A 16,711-nucleotide genomic window follows, 5' to 3' on the forward strand; every position below is an offset into this window, starting at 1 on the left:
CCCCCCGAGTACTGAGTGAAAGGCCCAACAAACAGAAGCAATCTCATCTAGGACACGCTCTGTCGGAATTTACAGTTAAGGCGTCTGTCCTGTCAGCAAATTATCTTGCTCTTCCTTACAGCGTGCCCCGCTTGCTTGCGACTGGGATGGCCGGAGACGGCAATAACCTTCGCCATGAAGCTCTCCTTCTTTTGCCTGGTGCGACATTTCCTTCGTTTGCTGCCTTGAAACTCGCATACGAACAAGCTATATCCACGGCCCTGTTAGCATTATCCAGCTCTGTGAAGGGATCAAGACGCTCTGCCATACTGGATATAGCTGTTGCGGTCTCTGGCCTCTCTCTTCCGGATGCCGAGATGAGAACCAAATCGTTTGATCGCCTTCAGCGACTGCTGGCCAGTATTTATAGACTCGTGGGAGTCGTTGGCGTCAAGCGGTCCGTTGACCTCGATGGCCCCGGCGGTGTTGACGCCAGGATCTTCTTCGTGGACTGTACCCACGGGAAGCCAATCGAATCGCAGACTTCCGGCCCGCCTCAGATTGGGCCTGTCGTCAACCTTGCGTCCCTGGCGGCCGCTGGACGCTCCTGGGAACACATTTACTCTGTCGATTCGCCTCAGGGAAACGAGTTCTTACGTGATTTGAGGGAGGCAATAGCGCCCAACTTGGGCAATCAATTGAAGATACGGAAGTTGCCTGGCACGAGTGGCGCACAGTCACTGGCTCTGCACGCTGACAGAACCACGACGCACTCGACTCCACATTATTCCGTCGCCGTCGGGGGCACATTCGACCATCTGCATACCGGGCACAAGCTGCTCCTCACAGCTACGGTCCTCCCTCTGGATCCATATGTCGCCCAATCTCCACAAAAACGGAGAATCGTCACAATCGGAATTACGGGGGACGAGATGCTAGTGAACAAGAAATACGCCGAGTTCTTAGAGTCCTGGGAAGAGCGATGGCGGGGTGTGTGGGAATTTCTACAGTCAGTTGTAGACTTTTCCTCTCCGTCAGACCGCAGTCAGACCAAATTTGAGCGCATTTCGGACCCCGGTCCAAATGGTCAACGCGTTATCGTCCTAGTCGGTTCCAGTTTAGAGTTCAGATTCGTGCAGATCGCCGACCCATTCGGTCCGACCATCACAGATGAGGATATTACGGCTTTGGTTGTCTCCAAAGAAACTCGATCTGGTGGGAAATCCGTCAATGACGAGCGCGAGAAAAAGGGCTGGGCCACGCTAGAAGTTTTCGAAGTCGATGTTCTGGACCTGAGTGAAGCAGAGGCAGGAACGGGCGAGACGTCTGCAGAGAATTTTGAATCAAAGATCAGCAGCACTGAGATCCGAAGACGTCGTATGAATGTAGCAAAAGGCAGCCCAAGTCTCTGAAACATATGCCAACGCATCAATTGATTTTTCACATTTAATGAATCTCTATCTAGCTCTTTTCTTTCCTTTTTTTTTTTTTTTTTTTTTTTTGGGTTGGGAGTGGAATCACTTCTATTGTATTTCGAAGCCAACCACTGACAAGGGTGTCCATTACAGCCTCCGTCTTCGCTGCACTATTTTCACTCAGGCGTAGGGATTTCTTGCATGGCGTCCACACCTATCGTGTCGCCTCGCCTCTGCAGATTAAACAAAGCTCAAAACCCCACACGAATGATCGAGAATGCAATAGGTGCCTGATGGAATCCCTTTTGAGACATGACAACGAGCCGCTTTGGATGCCACATTGGCCGAGCCCCGCAGTTACGGGAATGTTGGAGCCCTTCCGATACAGGTTGTTTATGCAGGACGTGCAGCGATGGGAGGACAATCGTCTCGAAAATACTCCTGCTAGTTTCTCCTTGGCAGCAAGGTGGGATGTGAAGGAATTGCGTGGTTGTATGTATGATTTTCTCTGCAAGATGTGTGAGAGCAAGGGTTATCAGCGGCATGCACAGCCGGTGATTTGGCATGAAAGCTGTGTTTCGCTTTTTGGCCACCTTGGGAATCCATGTTGATACATTTCCCCTGATAGATCACCTTAAAAAAAAAAAAAAAGAGAGAGAGAGAGAGAGAGGAACAAGAAAATTAGTAGTTTTTATTTGTTCGAGGTTCTTCATCTTCGAATGCGTGGAAAGCTTCCGGCGGTGGCGATGGCCCGTTTCTCTATTCATTGCCTGAAGACCAAGAGTCATTGCTGAACGAGAAACAACAGGGGAGGGGAAAAGAGAAAAAAAAAAAGGAACAAATGGACCAAAGGAGGGGTTGCTCCATGTTCACTCTCGGGATTAGTTATTGTCCCCGTTCTTAGCTTGCAAAAACCGTATTCGAGACGGGTCCCGGGATGAATCGCAACCCCAGCAGCGCTTAAACCTTCAGATCTCTTCTGCTGGCCTCTGTCGACAGTCATTGACTGGGCGGCCTTTCTTTTTTTTTTTTTTTTGGCCCCCTCGCCTTTAGCAGAGCTGCTAAGCTCCAATGCCCGTTAACTAGTTGATTAACCAACCGGTTAAATCTTCTCGTGAACATCAGCCGATGGGAGTAGAAGCGGCAATTTTGTTTCCCACCCAAACGTTGTACAAGAACGATCGCTCTCAACCACTCGCGAGGGAGTACCCCATCCCACTTCATGTAGGGAGCAGTTACATATCTTCTCTGCAGTCCACATGAAGTCATTAGTTAACCTCCGCGTTCCAGACCCGGATGCCATCGCGCCCGTGTTTACGACCCTTGCGCCAACCAACGAATTTCCTTGTCGGTTGGACCGAACCGCTGATTCGTCTCGATATTTACAAGCCTTCGCTGCTGACGAGCCAGGGGGTCTTACCTGTGCATGTCTTGGGGCGCTTTCCGCTACCCACCAGGGATTGACCGGTGCAGACTGTCAAACAGTCAACGACAAGATCCATCTCTCACCAACGATTCGTCCGCCACAGCCGCGCCAGAGCACCGACTGTGCCTGTCTCTTGTTCTTCTCAGTCTCCATTCGCTCAACGCGCATTGCTCCCGCAGCGGGCTGAACGATCTGCTGGTGTCTTTTCGGTCAGCTGATTTCTTGGTGTAGGAGGAATTATCGTCATTGGACCAACAGGTCCTTTTCCTATTGTATCCCTTGCTTTCGCTGATAAGCTGTCTCGAAGGGAGGAATAAGAAAATAAATAGAGGTCAGAGAAGCCCTGTCTGGATATGCACACGTTTGTTGATGCTACTCGACAATGGCGACGGGGATGAAAACGCCTGAATTGATGGATTTCTATCATGTGCGTACGTAGCCCAGTTGTCTTTGCGATCCGTTTGCTCGTATGGCCATCGCCATCTTTTGTTCCCCTGACCTCGCGCCCCCTCCCCCTTCAGTTCCCTCTTGCTGGCACATCTGAGGACTTTGACAACGGTCCCCGTGTCGCCTGTTGTTCCTCTTCTTTTCTACCTTCCTTTCCTCCTTTCTTTCCCTTCCCTTCCCCTTCCTCTGCAGCCTCAGGAATATTTCTCTCTTCGTATCCTTTGGTGCCTACTATTCCAGATTTCAAAATGCTATGTATCTGATTCTGACCTCCCTTTCACCCGCCGCTGCTGATGTTGACTTGTCCCCGTAAATACTACCACCTGCTTTGATCCAAATCTTCTGGCGTGACTAGTTACCACAACCCGCCAGCCAAAATCCCCTCCTCCGTTCGTCAAGCTGGCGTATCTGCTTCAGTCACTTTTCTCTTTCCTTTCGTCTTTCTTTGAGCGTTTTCGTCTTTCCCATGACGACCAATCTGATAAAGACGCTCAAGCGGCCCGTGAACCGCTGACAGAATCTAGGGGCACGCAGATGAACGACGAACCACGTGGCATTCTGAGACTCTCCAACGAGCTTCTCAAGGAGATTCTCGACCACCTTTCTCGGGATCCTGACAGGTGTATCAGCGTGGACCATCGCGCATCTCTGTCCATTGAGAGTTTCAAGAAGCCAGGCCCGCCAGAACCCCCGTCCCTTGATGTTCGCAGTGACATCGACCGGTTTAGGGAGGTATGCAGGAGGTTTGCAGACGTTGGAGCCGCCCATAAGTTCAATCGCGTAGTGGTACGATTCTCTACGTCTGCATTTCAAAGGCTAGACAAGCTTTCTAGCGCTCCCCATCTGGCTCGGCATGCGAAGAGCTTTACGTACATCATTCGGTCCTTTTACGTGGAAGGTGGTACTGCCTTTCCAACACTCTGCACGTTTTATGCCTTGGTGGGACGCTGACTTTGGCCGATAGGACGCGACAATATACCCCAACTGCTGCTAACCGCCAATTCCAGCAAGATCAGAATTGATGATCATCTTCGTAGGATAGAAGAGCAGAGGAAGCTGGTTAGATCGGGCGAAGATCTCGCTTCGTTAAAACGTGCCATGAAGGTATTCACGACGCTTCAACATGTCAAGATCCTGAGAGTGCAAGATGAAGTGGAGCGTGATTTGCGGCAGTTTATTGAAAGGCATGATAATCCCCTGGATCCTTTGGTTGTGCTGGATTGGAACCCGGCTTGCATTCGCGCAGTCCAGACGATCGGTACCGCTATTTTAGAATCCGGGTCCCCCATCAACCGTTTCTCCGGTCCACAGATAAGCCCGCAGGCCGCCCTTTATTTAAGGTTTGCTCCTGCTGAGCAGATGTCGATTCTCGCGGGGAAAATAACGTGCCTTGAGATACACTTCGACGCAATGAGGTACGTAAACGCGGAAATGAGGGAGCTGTCCGATGTCTTCCACACCCTTTTCCTTGCGGCAAGGAATATGGAGGCTGTTCACCTGGGATTTCCATCTCGTCTACCCCTCGATTTATCTCTAGAGGACATATTCCATAATGTTTACTGGCCACGGCTCCGAGCCTTTGGAATCCAAGCGTGGCGACTGGATTCTGATGAGATTATCAATTTCGCCCGTCGTCACCGCAAGACACTACGCGGTCTCCGGCTTCGCGATGTTTTGTTAAAAGAAGGTAGCATGTGGAAAGACGTACTCTCCATGTTGCATGATGAGATGGAGCAACTCGAATGGGTCAGTCTTCGACGAATAGACTACTCGAACGCCTTCGACGAAAAATGGGCCACAAGCGCAGATATCTCCGATATTCAATCCTTCCCGAACTCAGATAGTGAAGAGGAAGATATTTTCGACGGATACGATGGACAGAATGGGCATGTAGACGACAATATGAGCATTGGGGAGGAGTCCGATGGAATGAGCGACCACAACGGCGATGATGGTCCGCGAGCAAATCAAATTGAGCTGGCTCCCGACACAACCATTAATGCGCCAGTCCTGCAGCTACCGCCGTTCACAAACCAATGGGAACTCTTATCTACCGTATCAGCTGACGAACTTGATGACAATGGGCTGAATGTGGAGTATAGACAGCGAAAGATCTGGGAGGCTTGGGTTATTTCAAAAGCGAGGAACAAATGACTGTGATTTATTCCTTGGGAGCGGGAATAGTAGGTTTTTCTTTCCGGTACTCAAATGGTTATATATCGTACTTTGCTCACAATCATGGCGGTCTTATACCGGACGTGGGTTCCCCTGGGTTATTTCGTGATACGTATCTCTTTTTGGACCTTTGCCTGTATGGGTGGATTCCCCTGCTTTTCCAGGTTTATGACGTGATGATAAAGGCTTGATTTATGAGTTTAGACTTAAGATTAGTATGGTGTTTCTCTGATTTCAATCTTGGTAATAGCTCTACATATACAAACTGCTGGCGTCTCGTAGAAGCGAAGACTGATGATTAAGGACATAAATCCGGTGGGATAAACGATTCCTCCCTTTCAGAAAACTATTCTCCATCCAAACGCTGAACCAAGGATCAAGAGATATCTAGTAAGAACCCGACTCCTCACCCACCACTGATCTCAAAAATGTTCCCGAGCCCAGATGCAGTGAGTCTTCGGGCTCGGCCGTAAAGCCATCACATGATGGACTGCCAAATTGGGTAACACGCATATAGCTCTACTCCGACGACACGCAACGAGCGAAAGGAGGGACCGAACAAGCTGTTTGCAACGATTAAAACTAGCGACATCGTGGTCCAATCTCACCTCGTTTTCCCACATTCACGGAATACAAGACTCTTTCATTCCATCAAGGTTTGCTCTAGCAATTGCAGGCTAGACTCAAGTAGTTCGTCCTCTCGCTGATGTTTGAGAACATACCCACATGCAGACGCCGGGTATTCGAGCAGCTTCAAGATCCGCGGGTCATCACTATGCTCCAAGAACATGCAGAGAGCTGTGCACTCGGCGTGCATTCGTGGGTATATCCACCACTCCTTCTGCTCGCACATCTTAGCCATCCAAATCGCCAGAATGAGACACGCTCTCGGTTCCTTTCGATGCAAGAGATTGGTGTATGGCGGTAGGAGTCTGCCCATAAAAGTGCAGAATTTGCTAAAATGTTCGCGAATCATCGGTAGGTTGAGCAGCGGACTGAGCATTCTCAAGGGCCAGTGGTATGGGTTATCATCCTCCGTAGTCGTTTCTCCAATATCACACAGATCTGCGAGTTGTGGGTCTAGGCCAACACGACCAGGGCGATGGTCGTCGAACGTTTTGTTTTCGTCATCGGACTCCATGAAAAAATCCCACCAAATACTCTGCCGAATCCATGGCACGGCAGATTGGATGAGATATCGAAGGCCGCCTTGAACTAAAAGCCAATTGAGGTCCGTCGGGCGTGACGAGAAGACCCAAGAATCAAGGGGGTTGTATTCTTTTTCGCAAAAGGATAAAACTCCCATCATCATGCAAGTTGACATGAGTGCGTCCATGTTGTGTGCTCCAACTGGATTCTGGATTTCCTTTTTGTATAATCTGATGGCGACTTCCCAGTGATACGCTTCCGCAACCTTGTGTGATTTATCATGTATCGACATCTGATACATGGATGTGCAGGCTACACCTAGAATAGCATGCATAAGATGTGGTGTCTAAGTCGGTAAACGGTAAGGGGTCAGCCGAAGCAATAAACGGGAGACAACAGGGGGTGGTGGCACGGACACGAAATGCCAACCGCATCATATCCCCCCTAACTACCTTCCTCGACGAATCCGTCATGGATGCTATCAGGCCCACTGTCTGTACAAAATGATTCAATGCTAACGGTGCATTTTTCGCTGTGAATGATGGCAGTGGTCCGGGGTCAACGCCTGATAACGAGCCTGAGCGAAGCACCTCCAATATCCTATTGCCGAGATCCGTCACAGACATAGAGAAAGCCGACGCGTCGATTTGGCGAGAATTAGATGCACATGCGGTTGCAAGCGTTAATTGGTTGTCTACGGCTGTATAGTCGCAAGATACACCATAAGCTTCACACCTTTGACAGTGAGGCTTCGTTTCGTCACACTACGATAAGCATCATTAGGACCCAATTTCAAGAAATGCCCACATACTCAGACCACTCATGGGAGGCGTAAGAAGGCGATTAGCTCAGTCAGCTTTGGGGTGAACATGATTCTAACCTTGACTCTCCGTTTTTTGCAGTTTCCGCATCCTGTTCGAGATTTGCGATGTGACCTTCGGGGGCGGAAAACGGGTTCTGCCGGGGTGCCGCTTTGGTCCTGCGTCCCGAGGCGCCGTGTCCGTGTCGTTGGCTTACGAGAATCTTTAATCCGAAAAACAATTTGATTCTTAACAACTCGATTGGTGCTGGTCATCGAGCCATCCCTTGCGTCTTGTAGAGCTTGGCGAGGAAATGCCAATGCGGAAGAGGTATCTGCCTGTGCGACTGGCAGAGCTGGCAGGCGGGATGCAGGGGCATTACGAGGATATTCCATTATTGGAATAGTAAATTCTGATCAATTTCAGATTGGGAGTTCGATTCTCCAAAAGGGGGAGACACCACAAAATATAGCTCTCATCAGGCTCCCCTGCGCTACTTCAGGTTCGGCACAGTGCTAAATTGCTGGCGTCGCCAGAGATTAGTGAATCCGTGGGTTGGAAATATAAGCCAAGCTTGAGGCGATGACGAGAAAGTAACGGCCGAATGTGGAGGAAAAACGGGCAGGTGTGCATGGGTGTACCTCAGACGAACGCTCGACCTGGCATGGCGCTCTCCAATCTCTGGGCAGATCCAGCCCTACGGTGAGCCTTACCGATGATCCGATCCTTGGCGTACGATGACTAGTCCGAACGCGGGAAAGCCTCAACCCCCAGGCCGCAGTCTTGGCATGGCTCGCCATGAAGCTTCTTCGGTGTGGCAACGGCGAACGACCAACCGCTGCTTGCTTGAGCCAAAGGTTCAGCGAGGACGGACCCTGCGTTTCCCCGGCCGGCTGCTCCACTCCGGGAAGCCTTGAGCCACACAGCCCGTCTCTACATATGGAGTTTCCGAGATGGAGTACGGAGTATCGAGCTTAGCCATGGGATTTGGGTAGCAATCTCGCCATTCCCACGAACCAATCTTGCCGAAATTCTGCAAGCTAAAAACAGCCAAGGAACTATTTATGCACTTCCGCCTGATTATCATGCGATATCTCTTGGACAGGCTCAAATCTTCCATTGCGATGATATCTCCGAACTATACTTTAGTCGGAGTTCGCCGCATAGTAGGGGCTGAGTCGGTTACAGGCCTTCCGGTGGTAGTGTCTCGCCTGAAATAGACGTTTGCAGTGAGTTCCCCGTCATTGCAAGAGTCGTGGGGATCCTTTGGCACGTTGCCCTCCGAGGAGAAGGCTGGGCGAAAAGCATGGACTTTTAAGCAGCGATGGGCCAAAGGCTAATTTGACGCAAGAGCGCTCTATTTATGGAAATACAGAAACAAATGCAAGTAAAAAGAGACTTTCCGTGTGCCTCGTTCACGTCTGTCTGCGATTCTTCATCCATAGTATACAGAAGTAAGTCAATTGGTTTCGCCAGATTAAGCGACAAAAACTCCTGTTAATATACACAGCCTGGCGCCACTTTCAAACAAGAGGCTTTGCAGGTTGGCTCATGTGAGTAGAGACCTGAGTGTTCTCGGTTTCGACGAAGTCCTCGTCGTCTTCATCCTCATCACCTGCAATTCCCATGGCTCTGTTCCAAACCCCATCCCATACACCCTGCTTTGCAACTAATGTCCCCGCCATCAGCAGGGGCAAGTGCCACACGCTAGCCCAAAACAAGCCTCGTGCCGTCCCTTTCGCACCTTGCAATTTCCAGAATCTATATGCTTCCTTGCTGAGCCAGAAATTAACCAGTGTCCCACCAATTAAAAACCCTTTGTTCACAACGCCGACCCACCAGAGCCCAGCGCAAAGAGGGAACATGAGGATTGAATATCGGAGGGCAACACGGCCATTTCGTGCCGGGTTCGTCCACGCAAGCATCTTGTACCCAGCATTCTTGTATTCTTCTCTAATCGTGTGGGAAAGGGCATTGAAATGGGGAAATTGCCACGCGAAGAGAACTCCAGCAAGAAGCCACCCACCGATACTGTCTGGTCCCAACAAAAGATCCCTCCAAGTATCGTGTCCCGTTGTCGCCGTTTGACCCGCTGCAGCCGCCCAACCCATTAACGGGGGGATTCCGCCAACAATTGCGCCAACCCAAGTATTGAGCACCGACATTCGTTTCATGGGAGTATACACGAAAGCGTACAATGCTATATTGAAAGCGGATAGAGCTGCAACGGTGGGGTTTGTGCCGAAATATAGAGCGGTGATACCAGCTGTAGCAGTGCCAAGTGCAAAGAGCCAAGCAGCGCGGGAAGTAACGAGCTTGCGGACAAGCGGTCGATTGCGTGTACGGGACATTTGGGCGTCATACTTGGGCTCAAAAAGCATGTTGAGAGTATTGGCGCTCGCAGAGGAGAGAAAGGTGCCCACCGTAAGGTATAGACATGTCAACGTTGACGTGGACAAGGTGGGAAGCGGAGCGATGGAAGGATCGAGGGCGAGGAGAGTGGGCATGGGATACAACCCAAACCCGGTAGTAGCGGTGAGGACGACGAGGAACGATAGCTGGGGCTTTGTGAGAGCTAGATACGATGCCAATTTTCGTCGCAAAGAGCTTTTAGGTAGTGTCGATGAGAGAGTCGAGAGGCGTGAGGATGCGTCTGGTCGTATGGCAGTCTCCGCGGAGATGTTTTGTCCATCATCTTGTGCATGTTGGGTTTCAGCTTTTAACCGCTGTCTCCGTCGATGGGGTAGCTCACCAACTAGCCCAGACTCGCTTTGCTGGTTGGCGACTGTATTGGATGCTATTCCCCTCGATGTCGGAGCGGCAGAATCAAAGAGCGACGCTCGATGTGCAGGAGAGGTGGTACGTTTCGACCATGGTAAGAGTCTCGATCTGAGGAGGTCTTTTGTGATCGGGGCTTTGGAAGAAAAGTATGCTTTCCTTAATATTCGTGGTAAGGCTCGAGTCTGCGACAATTCATTCTGCAACGTTCTTGACGCTGTAAACATCCGCCGAGGGGTCGCATTGGGGCGGGATAGGCAGCGGAATAAACATTCGCTGCAGAGGGTGGCTGGCTCAAACGTGGCTCCAGGCCTCAGGTAAATAGCCCGGAGGCTCATTGCCAGGGAATTGTGCGTCCAAAGAGGGATTCAAACCTGTGGAAGCATCGCAATTTCGAAACTGCGCGCGGACTGCTTGGGAAGATTTGGGCTGAGTTTAGCGGAACAAAGTTGGACCTAAAATCTTAGTCAGCCAATGAACACGTGCACTTGACCAGGGGAGCTCGGCTGGGCTGCTCTTTTCGCTGATAACTCGCTGGGAATCGCAGCTGGTGGTGGTCATCTTCGTCAACAGATCACTTTTCCCACGCAACCATGGAGTCAGTTCAGCAATCCATCCAGTCCCTTATTCTGGATCCTCTTCAGCCTTATCTCCGGCCCATCACGACATCTCTTCCCGATCCAGTTAGCAACGCCCTCATCTCCCTCCTCGGCGACAAATGTTATACCTCCCTAATCCTCGCCGTTGACATCACAAAAGAACCGGCCTGTCTCCCACTTGCGATCTCCAAAGCCTTAGGTCTTGCGATCGTTGCATTCAGCGCAATCGTCAAAGTTCCTCAGATCCTTAAACTGCTCTCGTCACGATCGTCTGCAGGCGTTTCTTTCACTTCGTACGCACTCGAAACAACCAGTTTGCTCATCACCCTTGCGTATAATGCACGCCAAAAATTCCCATTTAGCACCTATGGCGAAGCAGCGTTGATTGCAGTACAAGATGTTGTGGTCGGGGTTTTGGTCTTGGTTTTCTCCGGGCAGGCTGCAAGCGCTGGCGCCTTTTTAGCAGCCGTAGGCGGAGTCATCTATGCGCTTTTGTTTAGCGGAGAGACTATTGTGGATAATAGCATGATGGGATATTTGCAAGCCGGCGCCGGTGTCCTGGGTGTGGCCAGCAAAGTACCTCAGATTTGGACCGTGTGGTCTCAAGGTGGTACAGGTCAATTGAGCGCCTTTGCGGTACGGATTCCACCGTAGACCATGTTATTAGCTTTGCTATGTTGTGCTGACAAGTTGTTATAGGTGTTCAATTACCTCCTTGGGTCCCTCTCGCGCATCTTTACAACTCTGCAGGAGGTCGATGATAAGCTCATTCTCTATGGCTTCATCGCAGGATTTTCTCTCAATCTCATCCTCGCTATGCAAATGGTTTACTACTGGAAATCTCCCACCGTCGCTTCGGAGAAACCGTCGGAGAAGGCTCGTCCAGTACAACGAATGGAAGAGGTGAAAATCCCCGTTGCAAAGAGCACTGGCATCTCTCCCAGTCCCTCTGGAAAAGGCCCAAGTACAAGGCGACGGGGATGACTTTCATTCGTCTTTTAATTCATTGGAATTCTCAGTTAACTCCGTGCAGATTAATGCCCCTATATGCAATGTAAAATAACAAAAGTATTAATATCACCTTCTAATCCAGTTTGATCCCATCTCACATCTCCGGTAAATATGCAATCACGGCATCTATTCAGACCAGTCGTAATCATGGTATCATATTAAAAAGAGCTCCTTGAATGGTAATAACAAGCTCTTCCACAACTTCCAGCAAATCAATCCGGGTTATCTTGGCCTCGGCGGCGCACCCGTCATCATAAATCGGAAAATGTCATCAAGTGGCATACCAGGCGCCACAGGTTTCGAAGGGATGTGACTGCTCCCTCTAGCAATATCAAATTCCACGCCCGAACCCCCACCAGCCTTAGTATGTGCGCCCACGACCACTTCCATCTCTTCGCCCTGCATATCCTCCTCCTCCTCCTCCTCCTCTTCATCCTCCTCGTCACCTTCATCAAGTTGTCTCTTCAGCCCCGTAATAACATTTTTCACACCCATTTCCTTTTCTTCCAGCGTATAGTCGCCACCCCAATCCCTCCGTCGAGCCTCCATATTCGCTGCGATGGGGGCCCAGTGCCACAGATCAAGTAACTCATCCACGGATAGGCGGACAGTCTCACCTTCTGCCGCAGCCCCCTGCTGCGCCCGGATTTGCGATGAAGCAGTATTATGCCTGGCTACATTTCTTCCTCTAGCGACCCATTCTTCTACGCGAGGTTCTAGTTTCGTGCGCATTAGCTGGTGCAGGATGGTCGACTCTGTGCGTCCTGGGAAGTTGGGCGTTGGATAGGCGACGATAGAAGAGAGGAGCTCTTGGTGTTCAGTGAGGAGGTGAGAGATGGAAAGTAGGTTGTTGGATATGATCGTGGCTTGGGATTGGAGGGAGGACCTAAGAGTGTCTGGATGTCAGCCTTTTGAAAAAATTGTCTACTTTCATCTTCATAGCCTGAAGGAGGGAAATGGGTCCGGGCCTACCATGGCGGCAACGGATCGCTTTGGTTGATGCTGTTTGACAGCGAGCCAAGGGATTGCGTCAGATGAAGAAGCCGCTGGCGCGTTTGTTCCAAGATTTTGAGCTGCTCCTGGTTTAAGGACGCCATTATGAAGATGCATTCGAAAGATTTCTTCGTGCTGGGAATGAGTTTACGCGGGGGTGCGTTGTTTGCACAGATCTTCGCTCGTTGCTTTCGGGGACGATGGACACTGTCACGATCTTATCTGATTGATTGATAACATCCTGGTGGCCTGGCCAGTGGTCGCATGGACACCTGTTTCCCCAAAGGAGTCGCCAAATGAAAACAATAGAGTTAATTTATCAATAAAGAGAGACAATAATTAATCATTGCATCTTTGATAACCTACATATTTCTTGGTCAAAATGACTTAGCATCCACCCACTTCTTGTGGTGAAATGCATCTACTTGATAGCGATGAAGCTCAAAAGATCGAAATGGAGGAATGCATGCTACCGCTACACCTCATTTCCCTTGCGAAGGACTATATAAGTTAAGCTGGTCGAACCTGGGAGCCTGAACACATGAACGAAGCACAGTTTGCATTGAATCGGAGGAAGCGACGTTTCAATCGGTTAATCTATCATCTGAGACAGCTACTCAAAGATGAAAGGCATATTACTACTAGCTTGAAATAGCCTGCATTAATAGATCAAAGGGGTATATTCGCGTATCAAAATAATGATAGTACAAATCAAGGGGTGCTAGATGACAGCAGGTGGAATATCCAATATTCATATTCAGAGCCATCGGCTCATAAGACAGTTAGGAGTTTCGGAGTCTTTTCGTGCGGAAATCAAGAAACATAGAGAGGTATTATTGGTTAGTCACTGATTAGTAGAGAGCGACTTGCGCCCCGGAGGAGGGGCCGAAAGTGTTGGTACTGTGGGGGTCACGAATTCTGCTCTTTTGGTATCATCCGGGGGAGAAGAGACCGGGCCCATCTGATACACCTCGGGTGGGTACTTGATATCTTGTTCGCCGCCATAATACCCGTTGTGAGATGCCGGATTATAATGATAAGCTTGGGCTGGATGCATCTGAGGTGACGTCTCATCCCAGACCTGTCGGAGCCCGCCTCCAACAGGCGTCATGATGGATGTGTCATTCCATCTTTCGTGGAGGTGGCCCGCATGGCTACTTTGGCGGGCCTTCCGACGTCGTCGTCGGATATAAAAGAAGCAGCAGAAGCACGATACCAAACAAAGCAGTAAGAACCCGACAATCGGGAGAACAATCACAAGGACTAGATTTTTTTTCCCTTTGGGTTCAGTGCCTGGAGGAGCAATGGATTCAGTGCTCGGAGGAAGGAGGGTAGTATTAAAGATGCGATCAGGATCGATAATGAATTCGTGTCCCGATGGTACTTTGGAGTGACAGCCTTCTCTTATAGCTTCAATGACTTTAAACCGCTGTCAGCAAAAGATGCAGCATCACGTCGAATATTGCAAATGTACGTACAGTTTCCTATCAACTTCTCGTCATCGGTGAGCGAGTAACACAGAGCGCATTTTGTCACGAAATCGTCTGAAAAACTATCCATGCCGCAGAAATCATAGGCTTCCTGAGGAACAGGATTCAGCAACTGGTACTTGACAGCATCCATCAATGAATCACATGTCACTTGACATGGTGTCGACAACGACTGCTTGGATACTGGGAAGGCATATATGCAACTCGAGAATGCGTAACGGAGGTTGTCTAGGCATTGATGAGCACAAGTGGTTGACTCTATTTCAGAAGGAGGGCGGGTTCATACACAATCCCCATTTCAAATCTGATTGGTATGATCTTCTATGCTCGAAAGTGCTGCGCAATTCGCACTTAACACAGTCTTGAAAAACAACTCCTTCCGGTTTGCGTGAATACTCATAATCACGGCAGACAACGTCAGCGCCCGTCGTGTTCGTGGTTACCGGACCACATTTTTCTTCGCACGGAGAACCAGGGGTTACTCGGAGGCCGAGGGCGGTAAAGACAAAGAGGTAGAAGAGGGCGAGAAGCCTGTAAAACATGGTTGGGTCGAACATCAGGCCTCAAATTCGAAGCGCAGAAGTCTTTCAGCTTATGACATCCAGCCTCATTCTCGTACGGATATCACTGGTTGACTAAAAGTTAATGTGATTCACGCTCGGCCGCGATGTCGTAGGGTAGTCACTCTCTCAACTGTTCAACCATCTGAGCATTAGGAAAACCCCAAGGCGTAAAGGGTACAAGGGAGGATCTAACAACAGTTGTCAATCGGAACGAAATATCCAAACGCACATACCAGCTTTGAGAAGGTAGAATTTAACATTTAACTACCCCACTCTGGGGATAAAGGTATTTAAGATCCGTGACCGTCGGCTAGTTCAAGAGCTCCAGGCGGTTGAGCTCACCACTGCGCATCAGAGGTCGCGTTGGAGCACGGCGCTTAGAGAAGCGCAAAATGAGAAAGGAGTTAATGGGGCGGGGAGGAACCCAAGAGGCAGAGAATTGATCCACGGCCTGTCCACGGTGATGTATGCTCGACCTGGCCCATAGCTGGGTTCCCGAAAGGTGATATTGAGCGCTCTCTCATGAAGAAACCTCAAGGATGCAGGTGACCAACCATTTGTGCCATTGCCTGGGCGGACTGATGGTCTCAACCTGGCCTCTCCACCCGCCAACGGGATTGAATGGGGGGGGTTCGGGTCCTTGTTCGTGCGCATCGCAAAAGGTGCATGGATCTCAGCGCGAGCGAGGTCTTGAGACTGCTAATTGGGGGCCGCCTCGGGCCTGGGCGATGTCACTAGCTGCAGTGGGTTAGAAAAGAAATTTCGCAGGCGCATCATTGGTGTGATCACATCGCATTCGTCTGTGATTGCCGTTTCCTTCGGTGTTGACAAACTATTTGGTCGGGAAGAGAATTTTTTTTTTTCCCATCGACAGATTTTGCTGCTTGGTGTCGGGCTGTGGTTAGAACTTCGAAAAGACCTCATTGCGGACCATTTTTTACATAGAATAACTACCCGCAACACAGCCAACAGAAAGTCAACAGCAAGGCGGGTGTCTATTGTTAACAGACTCTGTTGTCTAAAGTCTCCTTTCATCTCCCAGCCGTTAAAAAGCCTTGTACAACATAAATCGCAAAATGTGCACTGGATCTCGGGAACTGACCTCATGTGGCCTAGCAGTCTCTGATCCCTCACACATTACTCCGTACACAAATTCAGGTTGCGCTTCCCGGCTGCAAACCTCGCACCCTCCCCTGCAACCATCCCAACCACTCCATAAAATGTCTGTATGGGTTCCCCATGCACAGTTTTCACAAGCCACATAACCCTACAAGCAAGCAGCCAATCACATCACCATCCGAGCGATCCTCACTCAGAGTGCTCTGCTTCAGTCGCTAGTTCTTCAAGCCTGCCCTGGCCCCAAAAAGGGAGGGTGTTTGGTCTATCACCCGTGAGGGACAAAGAACTTGCCGTGTTATGTGACTTCGTGCGTCCTGTGTTCATACATGGTGGTGACGAGCGGCAAGCAGCAGCATTGACTGAAATTTAGGAAATGGAGCTGTTACTCGCAATCTTGAGGGAACATCGGTTGGAAGATCATCATAAATTTAAGCGCTGGAGTGTGATTGGAGCATCCCTTCGTCACTCATCCATGCACCCCTGCTCGCATTCTCCTTGCAGGGGACTAAACAGGGCTGGGGGTAATAACCAGTATACAGAGTACAAAGTACAAAGTACAAAGTAGAGAGTATATCTGAAAAATTAAAAAAAAAAAAAAAAAAAAAAAAAAAAAAAGGGGGTAAAAACTGGTAATTTTATGTTTGGATGGGAGTTTGGCCAGCCCTCATTAAGTAACTAACCACTCAGTACGGAGTACAAACTTATTTTTGTGGGTGTGTTGTGAGCACAGTTGACTGAAGTTCAGTTTAGCTAGTTATGTGTAGTAA

At 49.7% G+C, this 16,711-nt stretch overlaps 7 protein-coding genes across 8 annotated transcripts; 3 read left to right on the forward strand and 4 right to left on the reverse strand.

The window, feature by feature from the left end:
• Positions 1–146: 146 nt before the first annotated feature.
• CIMG_08857 (pantetheine-phosphate adenylyltransferase) lies at positions 147–1,528 on the forward strand (the record flags this gene model as incomplete). Its single annotated transcript, XM_001241693.2, has 1 exon — positions 147–1,528. One exon carries the CDS (start codon positions 147–149, stop codon positions 1,389–1,391), a length of 1,245 nt encoding a protein of 414 aa, XP_001241694.1. The 3' UTR covers positions 1,392–1,528.
• A 1,667-nt stretch (positions 1,529–3,195) lies between these two features.
• On the forward strand, positions 3,196–5,686 carry CIMG_08856. 2 transcript variants are annotated; one of them, XM_004444899.1, is made up of 3 exons: positions 3,196–3,251; positions 3,764–4,165; positions 4,232–5,686. In XM_004444899.1, exons 1-3 carry the CDS (start codon positions 3,203–3,205, stop codon positions 5,419–5,421), a joined length of 1,641 nt encoding a protein of 546 aa, XP_004444956.1. In that variant the 5' UTR covers positions 3,196–3,202; the 3' UTR covers positions 5,422–5,686. The 2 variants fall into 2 exon arrangements, with proteins under 2 accessions (XP_004444956.1, XP_004444957.1); XM_004444900.1 differs by lacking the exon at positions 3,196–3,251 and having other exon boundaries at positions 3,374–4,165.
• On the reverse strand, positions 5,630–7,944 carry CIMG_13160 (C6 zinc finger domain-containing protein). Its single transcript, XM_001241691.2, has 3 exons — positions 7,472–7,944; positions 7,008–7,355; positions 5,630–6,937 (listed from the first exon to the last, which is right to left on the reverse strand). The coding sequence occupies exons 1-3, from the start codon at positions 7,784–7,786 to the stop codon at positions 6,086–6,088; spliced, it is 1,515 nt and encodes a 504-aa protein (XP_001241692.2). The 5' UTR covers positions 7,787–7,944; the 3' UTR covers positions 5,630–6,085.
• A 970-nt stretch (positions 7,945–8,914) lies between these two features.
• Positions 8,915–10,507, reverse strand: CIMG_08854 (protoheme IX farnesyltransferase; the record flags this gene model as incomplete). The annotated part of the gene is made up of 1 exon (XM_001241690.2): positions 8,915–10,507. One exon carries the CDS (start codon positions 10,505–10,507, stop codon positions 8,915–8,917), a length of 1,593 nt encoding a protein of 530 aa, XP_001241691.2.
• Positions 10,508–10,711: 204 nt separating this feature from the next.
• On the forward strand, positions 10,712–12,591 carry CIMG_08853 (monosaccharide-P-dolichol utilization protein). Its single transcript, XM_001241689.2, has 2 exons — positions 10,712–11,404; positions 11,468–12,591. Exons 1-2 carry the CDS (start codon positions 10,763–10,765, stop codon positions 11,750–11,752), a joined length of 927 nt encoding a protein of 308 aa, XP_001241690.1. The 5' UTR covers positions 10,712–10,762; the 3' UTR covers positions 11,753–12,591.
• On the reverse strand, positions 11,759–12,918 carry CIMG_08852 (RNA polymerase II mediator complex component Med8). The gene is made up of 2 exons (XM_001241688.2): positions 12,752–12,918; positions 11,759–12,665 (listed from the first exon to the last, which is right to left on the reverse strand). Exons 1-2 carry the CDS (start codon positions 12,874–12,876, stop codon positions 12,002–12,004), a joined length of 789 nt encoding a protein of 262 aa, XP_001241689.1. The 5' UTR covers positions 12,877–12,918; the 3' UTR covers positions 11,759–12,001.
• Positions 12,919–13,433: 515 nt separating this feature from the next.
• CIMG_08851 (uncharacterized protein) lies at positions 13,434–15,580 on the reverse strand. The gene is made up of 3 exons (XM_001241687.2): positions 14,549–15,580; positions 14,251–14,490; positions 13,434–14,191 (listed from the first exon to the last, which is right to left on the reverse strand). Exons 1-3 carry the CDS (start codon positions 14,817–14,819, stop codon positions 13,617–13,619), a joined length of 1,086 nt encoding a protein of 361 aa, XP_001241688.2. The 5' UTR covers positions 14,820–15,580; the 3' UTR covers positions 13,434–13,616.
• Positions 15,581–16,711: the final 1,131 nt, after the last annotated feature.

The sequence above is a fragment of the Coccidioides immitis genome (assembly GCF_000149335.2).
Source record: "Coccidioides immitis RS genomic scaffold supercont3.3, whole genome shotgun sequence".
Taxonomy (NCBI): domain Eukaryota; kingdom Fungi; phylum Ascomycota; class Eurotiomycetes; order Onygenales; family Onygenaceae; genus Coccidioides; species Coccidioides immitis.

Excerpts from the sequence above, each read along its gene's own strand:
- CIMG_08856 (XM_004444899.1), top strand. The coding sequence starts at position 3,203 with ATGGCGACGGGGATGAAAACGCCTGAATTGATGGATTTCTATCATGTG. Across the intron at positions 3,252-3,763 it reads GATGGATTTCTATCATGTGC|CGGCCCGTGAACCGCTGACA; the intron begins GTACGTAGCCCA and ends AAGACGCTCAAG. Across the intron at positions 4,166-4,231 it reads TCGGTCCTTTTACGTGGAAG|GACGCGACAATATACCCCAA; the intron begins GTGGTACTGCCT and ends TTTGGCCGATAG.
- CIMG_13160 (XM_001241691.2), bottom strand. The coding sequence starts at position 7,786 with ATGGAATATCCTCGTAATGCCCCTGCATCCCGCCTGCCAGCTCTGCCA. Across the intron at positions 7,356-7,471 it reads GCAAAAAACGGAGAGTCAAG|TGTGACGAAACGAAGCCTCA; the intron begins GTTAGAATCATG and ends TGCTTATCGTAG. Across the intron at positions 6,938-7,007 it reads TGATGCGGTTGGCATTTCGT|ACACCACATCTTATGCATGC; the intron begins GTCCGTGCCACC and ends TTACCGACTTAG.
- CIMG_08853 (XM_001241689.2), top strand. The coding sequence starts at position 10,763 with ATGGAGTCAGTTCAGCAATCCATCCAGTCCCTTATTCTGGATCCTCTT. Across the intron at positions 11,405-11,467 it reads GTCAATTGAGCGCCTTTGCG|GTGTTCAATTACCTCCTTGG; the intron begins GTACGGATTCCA and ends AAGTTGTTATAG.
- CIMG_08852 (XM_001241688.2), bottom strand. The coding sequence starts at position 12,876 with ATGGCGTCCTTAAACCAGGAGCAGCTCAAAATCTTGGAACAAACGCGC. Across the intron at positions 12,666-12,751 it reads AGCGATCCGTTGCCGCCATG|GTCCTCCCTCCAATCCCAAG; the intron begins GTAGGCCCGGAC and ends AGACACTCTTAG.
- CIMG_08851 (XM_001241687.2), bottom strand. The coding sequence starts at position 14,819 with ATGTTCGACCCAACCATGTTTTACAGGCTTCTCGCCCTCTTCTACCTC. Across the intron at positions 14,491-14,548 it reads AGATTTGAAATGGGGATTGT|ACAACCTCCGTTACGCATTC; the intron begins GTATGAACCCGC and ends ATCAATGCCTAG. Across the intron at positions 14,192-14,250 it reads CGAGAAGTTGATAGGAAACT|TCATTGAAGCTATAAGAGAA; the intron begins GTACGTACATTT and ends AGCGGTTTAAAG.